Raw genomic sequence first — 12,306 nt, forward strand, 5'->3', positions numbered from 1 at the left:
CAAGCTTCATATAGCAAGTGGCATTTGAGTTGAACTTTAAAGGACAAGTTGGAATTTAATGCATTTAAATGGGGAAAGGAGGATATTACAAATATAGGGAAGGGATAGAGTAAAGACACAGAGAAAGGGTAGTGCAAAAATGTTAGGAAGAGAATTATATATTCGATCTAGAACATAAACTTTTTGGAAAGGAGTAACATGAGATAAAGTTAGAGAGATAGGGTGGTGACACATTTTGGATAATTTTGAATATTAAGGAAAGAAGTTTAAATTTTACTCAATAAGCAATGGTTCTCTGTAAGTGATATAATAAAAGTCAAATAGCAAGACTTACCCATAAGAAAGTTAGATTTAGACATGGACACATCATACTCCAGTTCTAAATATTTTGGAATATAGGTAATACTTCCAATAAAACTACTAACAGTCATCAATGTTGAAATCAAGAACAAAATGTATATCTGGTTAGTAATGATACATTTCAAAGAGTGGAAAAAACCTAGAAGAAAAAAAAAACTTTTTGGGATAAAAGATAAGTATATTCAAGAAATATGTATACATTTATATTGTTATATTGGTGGGTATATATTAGACTTTTGGATAAAAACAATTAATCATAGAATGCTAGATTTAGAAAATCATCATTGCTATCTCATTTTATAGATGACAAAAATGGGGTCCAGAGGTGACATAATTTGCTCAATGTCATAATGGTTTTTAAAATCTAGCTCTCCTTATTCAATCCATTGTTCTCGTTGCAATATGATGCTGCCTCATTGGATATTTCTGTCATTTCTCAGAGGGTAGTCAGTTGAATGGTGACAATGTATTGCTTATTACTGCAATACTTGTTCAATATTTCCATAGATCTATGATTTTATTTATGTTGATATTCCTGTCACCAATATAGTGTCTATTGTGGGAGGCTTTCTCATTCTGTGAGCTTCTGGTCATGTTCTTTTCTAGCTCCTCCACAGAGGGTTAAGCCAATGCACTCCTGGCTTTCCTCTGGGTTATTTTGCATTTTATGGATCCTAGTACAGCATGTTGACTTTTCATAGCTTGTGCTCACCATATGACTGGTTCCCCTTGATTGGGTGGTATACATTTCCTTGATTTTTTTACTTCTTGATCACTGGAAATACACTATAGCCCAATCAAAACCCTCATACAATGGTTCAATGCCATGTGGTCATCCACTATTATGCTAACATTAAAACAGCCAGATGCACAGCGTCCTTGGCAAAGATTGTCCAACATGTATGTCTGTGTGTGTAGCAGGTGGGTTGGGGAGAAAAGGGAAAAGAGCAGGAGCAGGGGGAGATACATTTGGATAATTACAACTGGAACAAGGTACAAGGACTATGGGATCTGATATTTTTTAAAAGATATTGGTGTTTGGGAAATGTACAGGGAAAGGAATAATGATTTGGACTAAGCAAAATTTATCCATATTGTTGTTCAGTAATTTTTTAGTCATGTCCAACTCTTTGTGACCCTATTTGAGATTTTCTCAATGCAGATACTGGGGTGGTTTGTTATTTCCTTTTCCAGTTTATTTTACAGATGAGGAACTGAAGCAAACAGGGTGAAATGACTTGCCCAGGGTCACACAGCTAGTAAGTGTCAGAGGCCAGATTTAAACTCAGGAAGATAAGTCTTCCTGACTCCAGGCTGGCAATCTATCCACTCTGCCACTTGGATTCCCCTAAATTTGTCCATAGAGGTTAATATATGGACTATGGTCAGAGAAATTAGAGGTTAAATTAAATCAAACTGTACCTAGAAATGTTTTATGATTTCCCCTGGATTTAATGTCAGAGAACCTGAATTTGAATCAAATTCTACCATGTGTCATCTTGGGCAAGTCACTTCCTCCCTTGGATCCTCAGTTTCCTAATCTCTAAAATTATGGGGTGGAACTAGGTGACATCTACAATCCCTTTCGACTCTAAATTCTATGATCCAATGAATAAATATATATTATACATATATGTATACTTTTGTATATTTTAAACAAAATATATCTCCCTTGGCTTCAACAAATTTACATAAAAGAGAAACATATTGGAGCAGGGGAGGGGACACAGGGTAAAGCTTTTTCTAGCATTTAAGGCAATCTATAACCTACAATTTAACAATTCTTTATCCATTTTTCCTTTTAGCTTGTGACTTGAATTCTTGTCCTGGCTTAGCCACTAATTCTTTGTGTCTTTAGAGAAACCATTTTTAACCCTTTGTACCTCAGTTTTCTCATTTATGAAATGAAGACTGTATTAGATCATCTTAAAGTTCCTTTCAGCTCCAAGACCATTTGTTCTATCTTTTGTGTGTATATTACACACTCAGTGAGAATAATTATTTTTCTTACTCTCCAGCTATTCAATGAAAACATGAATTTTCCCACTCTATTTCCACTTGTCACACACATTCAAATAAATTTCAATACGCACCTCAAATAAACTATCATAGCTAGAAGATCTAATTTTGGAAATCATTATGATACTGGGCTTTCTACATTGAAATTTTATTGATATTTAAATTAAGTGTAAAGGAGGACAGTCTTTGTTCATCTTAGTGTGCACAGTCCAATGAGAGTTATTTACATTTTTGAACTACTCACCTGCCAAACCATCAGTCTTCTTTGCTTGCTCAGAATCTTTAAAATTCAACTTTTGGCTTACATTTTCATTGGTACTGGGTGCATCCAAAGGTATTGGACCTGTACTTTGCTTTCTTGCTTTCTTCAGATTCTTAGGAAAGTAAAAGAATGGTATCCCAGAAGCAACATTAAGCACTCCTGCTATAAGAAAGCCAAGCCACCAAGCACCAACCCAACGGGAATCATTTGGGTTAATTGTTATAGTACCTATGATAAAAATATTTTAAAAATCAATTAAAAAGTTACAATGTGGACATGTGTTATTTCAAGATTTGCTACCACTTACTCTCACTGAAGTTTAAATCATTCCATTTATCTTCATCCAATGAGAAAACTTATTCACACAACAGAATTAAAGATTAAAAATAGATTAGTGAGGAACACGAAAAACAGTGGAATTGATGAGAAATAATTAATACTAATAAAACTTTAATAGATCAAAATCCTATGGGAATAGAGGTGAATAATTCTATTTATAAAATTCATTTCAACACAACATAGAACAACAAACATTGATAACCTACTATGTGCAAGCAACTGTGCTGTAATAACAATTTATCAAATTTGGGAATACAAAGATGAAATTAAGCCCAGACCCTGTCTTCAAGTGTTTGAGGTTCAAGCTAATTGGAAGCTAAACCTTTCATCCCTAAAAGGCTTGGGTGGGGTGGAGTGGGGAACAAATACCAATTTATGGCATGGAATTTTATATTCTTGAAGATGGAATGAACCTTTAAGACCTACTCTAACTACATCATTGAATTAAATGTATAATAATACATTGATTTACTTTAGAAATGTAGTACATCATAGTTTATTCCTGATCTAAAAGTCAGATGTATATTGACTATGACCCTAGCTAAATCACAATTTCACAGTGCCTTTGGCAACCTTCACAGATTATAAATTGAAGAACAGTTTCTGATCTGAATTGATCAGAATTTTTTCACAAAGATTCCCTGTACTGATTTAATATCAAGTATGGCAAATTCCCTTACCTCTCTTCCAATGTCTTTAATGTTTAGAAAGTGCCTTTCTCACAATAATCCTTATAAGCTCAGAGTATAAATATTATTATCCCTAATTTATATATATGAGAAAATTTATGGAGATGAAACATTTGAATCTGGGTCACATAGTGTTGGAACTGGATGTAGAATTCATGTTTCCTGAATCCAGACCCATTGCATCCCCAGTATTCAACTTGTGATAGAATCCTAATATGCCAACTCCTCTCCACAAAGTATTTAAAACCATTTGTTTACTTAAAGACAAGGATGCTGTCCTTAAGATTTGATTGTTCCAGGGGGCTAATAATAATGCTAAAATTAGTTATCCAGAAATTAATTATTTGTAGATAAATGTTTCCCCCTCTATAATATGGGAGGAGTCATAAGAATTTTAGAGCCAGAAGAGACTTTAGAGATTACCTAGTTTAACTCACTAGAGGTTACCAAACTGAGTCTAGAGATTGGCTCTCCCAGGGTGATTATACACACACACACACATATACATAACATATATACATACACATATACATATACATACACACATATAGGTTTGGGGGTAGAAAGCACATTTTCTAACACACAGTTAAATGTCCTTCCCAAAGACAGGAAATGAAGCAAAATTTCCTAAGCACAAGTATCATCAATAAATATTTATTAGAATCATATTATGTGCTTGATCAATATTAGTCATCTGGAAAGAATCAAGTTTTTGTTATGAAAGTAATAATTAGCTCTGGAATGCATAATCAATACTACACCCATATCACACTTGAAAAGTGGATCACAATATGACAGACACTCAGGTTTCATCCTGCTCTAAATATTCATCATGATGACCCAGGACTCTTAATAGCCATACCATCACTGGAAAATTCTACCAAGCCAAAAGTTCTTCAATTTAGAGCCCATTGAAGGAATATTTTTCTGCTTACCAAGGACCAGTTTCACTAGGTTTATAGAAGCTTATCACAGAGAAATAGCCACCAACTAATGATTTCTATAACAGCTATACCATAGTGTCCATGAATCCTATGAGGTCAGTGACAATATTTTAGCTTAATTTTGTATCTTCCCCATCATCTAGCACAGTGCTGTGCACACAGTAGTTGCTTAAGGATACACATTGAATTTAGTTAACTTGGAACTAGAAGTCAGATGATCTGGATTGCCCAAGATTAATCACTAGTGAACAAGTTCCTTTAAACCATATGTAAAATAACTTGGTCAATTTTTTTTGGAAATAATTGTTTTTTGTACATTGATATATACCACAGGAAAAATGTTATAGCAAGTAAATATGTTTTGGATCAACTCATCAACAACCTACTAACAAGTATTTAGTTTTACCCTCCTGAACTCTGGGATCAGAAGACAGAGGAATCTATCTGAGAACTTATATTGGTCTAAGATTTACTATCTGGGGGGTAGAGCCAAGATGGTGGAGAGATGCCAGGAAGTTGACTGAGCTCTCCCCAGTTTCCCTCAGAAATAACATTAAATCAAGCCTCTAAAAGTATTGTGGAGTGACAGAGTCCATGAAAAGATATAGTGAAACAATTTACAGCCCAAGATAACATAGAAGGACTTCAGGAAAAGTCTGTCTCACTTGGATAAAAGGGGAAGGCAGCCCAGTGTAGGCATTGTCTGGACAAGCCAGTGGGAGGCTCTTAGCCACAGCATAGATCAGCAACTGAGGTCTGGCAGTTCTGGCTCAGCAGGCCAGTGGCACAGCAGGCCAGCTTGGAGGCCACCAGCCTCAGTGCAGTAAACAAACTGCCAGCCCTGGAAAGGGGGAGGCAGAATGGGGTAAATTATATCCGGAGAAGAGGCATGATTTATTACAGTACAGGGAAAGAAGGAAGGGGTTGAGCATTGTTTGAACCTTACTCTCATTATATTTGGTTCAAAGAGGGAATAACATACACACTCAGTTGGGTAGAGAAATCTATCTTACCCTACAGGGAAGTAGAAGGGGAAAGGGAAAAGAAAAGTGAGGGGAGCAGATGATAGAAGAGAAAGTATATTGGGGGAGGTGGTGCTCAGAAGGAAAACACTGGTGAGAAGAGACAAGATGAAAGGAGAAGGAAAATTATAAAAAAAGGGGGAGATAGGATGGATGGAAATATAGAGTTAGTTATCATAACTGTGAATGTGAATGGGATGGACTCTCCCATAAGACAAAAATGAATAGCAGAATGGATTAAAAACCAGAATCCTACAATATGTTGTTTATAAGAAACACATTTAAAACAGAGACACACACACAGAGTAAAGATAAAAGACTGAAGTAGAACATATTATGCTTCAGCTGAAGTAAAAAAAAAAAGCAAGGGTAGCAATCTAGATCTCAGGCAAATCAAAAGCAAAAATGTACCCAATTAAAAGATATGAGGAGGAAACTACTTTTTACTAAAAGGTACCAGAGACAATGAAGTAATATCAAATGCTAAACATATATGCACCAAGTGGTTATAGTATCTAAATTCTTAGAGAAGTTAAGTGAATTACAGGATGAAATAGACCACAACACTATAATAATGGAGGATCTCAACCTCCACTTCTCAGAACTAGATAAATCTAACCACAAAGTAAATAAGAAAGAAGTTAAGGAGGTGAAAAGAATTTTAGAAAAGTTAGTTATGATAGACCTCTGGATAAAATTGAATGGAGATAGAAAGGAATATACATTTTTCTAAGTGGTAAATGATACCTACACAAAAATTGACCATGTATTAGGTCATAGAAACCTCACAATCAAATGCAGAAAGGCAGAAATATTAAATGCATCTTCTTCAGATCATGATGCAATAAAATTATGTGTAATAAAAACCCATAGAAAGATAGAGTAAAAATTAATTGGAAGCCAATTAATTTAACCCTAAAGAATGAGTGGATCAAACAACAACTCATATGAACAATCAACAATTTCATCAAAGAGAATGACGATAATGAGGCAACTTACCAAACTTTATGGGATGTAGCCAAAGCAGTGTTTAGGGGAAATTTTATCTCTCTAAATACTTACATGAATAGAACAGAGAAAGAGCAGATCATTGAATTGGGCATGCAATTTAAAAAGCTAGAAAAAGAACAAAATAAAAATCCCCAATTAAATACCAAATTAAAAATTCTGAAAATTAAAGGAGAGATTAATAAAACTGAAATTAAACAAACTATTGAACTAATAAATAAAACTAAGAGCTGGTTTTATGAAAAAAAAGCCAATAAAAAAGATAACCTTTGGCTAATTTGATTAAAAAGGAAAGAAGAAAACCAAATTACTAGTGTCAATCTAATATCAAATATCAAAGAATATATCAAAGACAAGGGTGAATTTACCACCAGTGAAGAGGAAATTAAAGCAATAATTAGGAGTTATTTTGCCCAACTGTATGCCAATAAGTTTGACAATCTAAGTGAAATGGATAAATATTTACCAAAAACATAAATTACCCACATTAACAAAAGAGGAAATAAAATAATTAAATAGCCCTATTTCAGAAAAAGAAGTTGAACAAGCCATCAATGAACTTTCTAAGATAAAATCTCCAGGACCAGATGGATTTACAGGTGAATTCTACCAAACATTTAAAGAACAATTAATTCCAATACTATATAAACTATTTGGGAAAATAGGCAAAGAAGGAGCTCTACCAAGTTCCTTTTATGACACAAATATGTTGCTGATACCTAAACCAGGAAGAGCCAAAACAGAGAAAGAAAATTATAAATCAATTTTCCTAATGAATATTGATGAAAAAATTTAAATAAAACAATAAACTATGCTCAAACTAATGGAACTATGCTCAGAGGACAATCAAACTGTGCATATCTTTTGATCCAGCAATACCACTACCAGGTCTGTATCCCAAAGAGACCATAAAAAAGGAAAAAAGGACCTACATCTACAAAACTATTTCTAGCAGCCCTTTTTGTGGTGACAAATAATTGGAAATTGACGGGGCACCCATCAATTGGGGAGTGGCTGAAAGAGTTGTGATATATAAATATAATGGAATATTATGGTGCTATAAGAAATGATGAGCAGGTAGAATTTGGAAAAACTTGGAAAGCCTTACATGAACTGATGCTAGGTGAAGTGAGCAGAATCCAGAAAACATTGTATACACTAACAGCAACATTGTGCAATGATCAGCTTTGATTGACTTTGCTCTTCTAAGCAATACAATGATCTAAGACAATTCCAAAAGACTCATGATGGAAAATATTATCCACATCTAAAGAAAGAACTATTTCACTTTTTTTTTTGCTGGCTTTTCCTTTCTGTTCTGTTTCTTTTTTCACAATATGACTAATGTGGAAATATGTTTACATTATTGCTCATGTATAACCAATATCAGATTGCTTGCCATCTTGGGGAGGGAGAAACATTTTTGGTTTCATAAGGTTTTTACAAGATTTCTTAACCAACAAACACTCCTTTCTTGAATGGTAGCTTTGTGTATGAAAGCCATAAGAATTAAGGAGACTACCTTTTAAATCTTTCTCACTTTGCCTTTCTTTCCCTTCTTCCTCCCAGATAAATCTATGAGCTCCCATTGCATCCTGGGCCATCTCCAGTCATCCTGATGAATATCTAGCCACTGGACCCAGATGACTCTGGAGGAGAGGCTGGTGACCTTGCACAGCCCTCCTGCACTCAAAACAAAGTCAATTGCAAATCATATCATCATCTCCCTTATGTCATGGTCCTCTTTGAGAACAAAAGGCAAACACAGCTACAAATTAGATAAATGTTTCCTGAGGCTTTGGGAGGAAGGGAAGGAGAAAAAATTTGAAACTCAAATTTTTATAAAAATTAATGTTGAAAACTATCTTTATATGTAATTGGAAAAATAAAATACTATAAAGCCCCCTTCCCCCCAAAATTTTGCTAACTGCTTTTTTTTTAAACATTGATACAAAGGAGTTAATCTCTAAGTTTGTCTCATAGAAGCATCCCAGGGCAGTATCTCTTCAAGGAAAACCCAGACCTTTGAAAGGGATGTTCTGCTCAATGGACCCAGCCTGTCAGTCCTGTGAATGAGGGCTTGCTTGTTAAGGAGTCATCACTGCATGTTCTTAGTAGCATTGCTCTAGAGACCATCCCATGTGAAGTTGTTTCAAAAAGAGCCCCTGAGGAAACAGGAATCCATATAATCCAGGCTATATCATATCAAAGGAGAAGACTGATTTGATTTTCTTTGATTCACTTATGGATACTATTCTCTACATTAACTTTAAAAGAAGAAAAAGAGATATACCTTTCATTTAACTCCATTCATTAGTCCACCATAAACTGCATAGGAAGATTTAAGTGGGAAAATTATCTAAGCCTATTCATTTTCTTAATTTGTATAAAATCCTTCAGTTTGAATGAAATAGATGGGAAAATTGTGCAAGCTAGTTGAGACTGAAATGAAACATGTTGGGCATCTTGTCAAACAACAAATTAATAATTTTATTATGATTTTTACTTTCCAAAAGAACCATTTATTCAGACAAATGCTTACTCAGTTCAAGGTTAAAAAAAAACTTTCCAAATTATGGGAACATATTAAGAAACCTAAATGATTATTTGAATGTATTACTTGAAACTGGTTTTGTTATGTATGTATACACAGAACTGAAAATCTATTCTTGTTACTATTTGCCATAGTTTTCCTACTTATAAACTAGAAAAAATGATTTTTATATCAAAATATTGAGATACTGTGAAATGGTTTAAGATAATTAATTCCTTGGAAGAATGATGACCAGTGAACAAACTTCTAGAATTATTGATTTCATCTGGTTGTACTTACTTAGGTCTACTGATCCAATGTCCACATATAGTTTTGCACATAAAGATCCCAACAGATATCCTATTATTGGGCCAATCATTGAAATTGAATGCAAAATGCCTGAAAAATTATAAAATAATTAAATCATTCCAAGTAATATAGTTTTATTATATCTTCAGTGTGTCATTTTTGTGAATATAATACTATATGATTATCATAGGAAATCTGTAAAATAATTCTTTGTTCCTTTAAATCAATTATATATTCACTAAAAGAATGTATTGATGGAAGGGGAAGTCAAAGATGAATAGATTTAAAACATTGATAACTATTACACATTTTAATGCTGTGATGCTAAACTCATACTATTGGTCGGAAAATTCACTGGTATTATTTACTGTACAGTTAAGGATGTGAACATTAGAGATGAAAATGGCAAAGGAGGGGAAATGAAAGGCCATTTTAATCATGAGGTCACTAGATTTATCTTATGGTCTTATGCCACTTGACCTTTAGAGAGTAAGGTATCCAGGGAATAGTCTACAATGGCAAATAGAGGAAATTTGTTTTCAGTGGACAGAGCCACCTATTAACAAATGAGCTGTGTGATTTGCTTAAATAAGAATCAAGCTAAGGGAAAGATCCTGCATCTCTGACATCAGCAACTTCAGGAGATGCTGGTGGATGACTATCAAAAGTTAGTACAGGAAGGCTGCAGCTTAGTTCTTTAATTTCCTTTTTCATCCACAGTATCAAGAGCAAGGCTATAACTTTCTTAGGTTTTTTTGGGGATAAGGGATAAGAAGTTGATTTTAAGATATTTTTAGGCTACAGGCCCAGGAAACATTTATCTAGGAGCAAGAATGGAAATTTAAAAGTAGTCTCCTTAATTCTTATGACTTTCATACCCAAAGCTACAGTTCAAGAAATGAGGCTTTGTTGGTTGAGAAACCTTGTAGAAATCTTGTGAAACTGGGAAACCTTATGAAATTGAGTTACTATCACTTAAAATCCTAGGACTATATTTAACATTCAGCCCATACAGGATTGGGCTTGCTAAAACCAGATAAAATAAATAATATGGATGAGGGAGGAAGGTGAGGAAGAATTTTGAAAAATAAACTTTTTCTAAATATAGGACTTGCATATAAGATCTGCACACAGGACCAAAATTGTTACTTTGTCCTTGTAAATTTAACTGCCAATATATTTCTTCATCTTATGTGATCATAAAATCCTTTAAATATTCACAATCTCCTCCTACAAAAATTTTCTGGTTTTTAGGGATAAGGGTAAGAGGAAAGCTCTGCTCTCACTGATCTGAGCTAGCTCATCAGAATGGGAGTTTAGTCTGGGAATTCATTCCCGGAAGAAAGGAAAGGAAGTAAAGGATACAATGGGGCCAAAGATCACAAAAGTACATTACCCACATAAAAAGTAGAATGTCCTTCTTTAGAAAAATTATCAATGTATGTGAGTCCCAGGGGTCCAATTGGACTTTCCCCAATCCCACGTAACAGGTTTCCAATCATGACATATATCCACATGTGTGAACCAGATTCACTTTTGCAACCTTTGAACATAAATTTTTTGGAGTTTTTAGCATAATATACTAATGCATTTGCATCATTTTCTACTTGAATATTTATATGAATGTTTATATCTCTTTCATTTGACTTTATTTTTGTTGGTTAAATTAGTACTAGATGTATTTTCCTACTCAAATAATTTACCTTAGGGGAGAGAGATACATATGACATGGAAACATTTTCTTAAATATTTATTTTTACATTAACAATCATCAGTCCTTACCTGACTCTAATAATATGGATGATCTGTTATTGCCAGCTGAATTGACATCAGTTGAGCAAGGAGCATAGGTTACTGTTGAATTGTCAAGTGGGTTAGCATTTGATACTGAGTTATACCTGTAACTATGATAATATATTTGGAATATTAAAAAAGATTGACAAAATAAGTTATTCATAATTTGTGTATGCTAACATTCTACAAACCAACTTTATAATACCCTACTTTCTCCACAAAACACACTTTCAAATAGACTTTACTTCAATGATTTTCTGTTCCATTTCTCTGCAGACTTAGTGGGTAACAATGGATTAGGAATGCCCCTCAGGAATAACAATAGCAGAACCAGACACTAAGGACTAAAAGAGGTCTTTGAATACTGGTGAATGGATGAAAAACAATTCCTTTTCTGTATATTTTGTGTGTGTGTATGTGTGTGTGTGCATTTCACCTTACATATATGAAAATATGACCAAAGACATAGACACACATAGCTTATTATAGGAATATTTTAGTTGCTGTTTAAATATTAAGTTGATCAGAAAGGTAAATCATAATCACTTAGCCATTGAGGGGGAAACACAGTTGTCCCAGGTAGAGTCAACAATAACCAGAAGACAAAAAACCATAGAAAGAAAAGTGAAAATAGTTTCATACCCTGTCCAAAATTTTATTTGCTTTGTTTTATGTAGGCAAATTAAATATGGTCCATTTTGCCTAAAATATGAAGAGAAGGAGATTTCAAAGAGACAAAGAGAGTCACTGATGAGTATGGGACTCAATTAATCAACAAAAATATATTATGTCTACCATGTGTCAGGTATTGGGCATAGAAAGGCAAAAATAAAACAATTGCTGTCCTCAAGAATTTTACTTTTTATTAGGGTAGGCAACATGTACACATATAAGTGTATACAAAAGATATACAAAATATAAACAAGGTAATTTGGGAGTGGGGGAGGGAGGCACTGGCAGCCAATTCTCATCAACCAGTATATCTATCTATCTATCTATCTATCTATCTATCTATCTATCTATCTAT

General features: G+C 33.9%; 1 protein-coding gene across 1 annotated transcript in view; it reads right to left on the reverse strand.

The window, feature by feature from the left end:
• The window catches only part of LOC114025193 (solute carrier organic anion transporter family member 1B1-like), a 59,673-nt gene that overhangs the window by 22,751 nt on the left and 24,616 nt on the right, over positions 1–12,306 (reverse strand). The window contains exons 5-9 of the mRNA XM_027838534.1: positions 11,268–11,389; positions 10,882–11,028; positions 9,477–9,575; positions 2,624–2,869; positions 335–499 (exon numbers count right to left, since the gene is read on the reverse strand). Of these exons, the coding sequence (XP_027694335.1) occupies positions 335–499; positions 2,624–2,869; positions 9,477–9,575; positions 10,882–11,028; positions 11,268–11,389 (779 nt within the window). The remainder of the gene's footprint in view (positions 1–334; positions 500–2,623; positions 2,870–9,476; positions 9,576–10,881; positions 11,029–11,267; positions 11,390–12,306) is intronic.

Source organism: Vombatus ursinus, unplaced genomic scaffold (genome assembly GCF_900497805.2).
Source record: "Vombatus ursinus unplaced genomic scaffold, bare-nosed wombat genome assembly UNPS02014830.1, whole genome shotgun sequence".
Taxonomy (NCBI): domain Eukaryota; kingdom Metazoa; phylum Chordata; class Mammalia; order Diprotodontia; family Vombatidae; genus Vombatus; species Vombatus ursinus.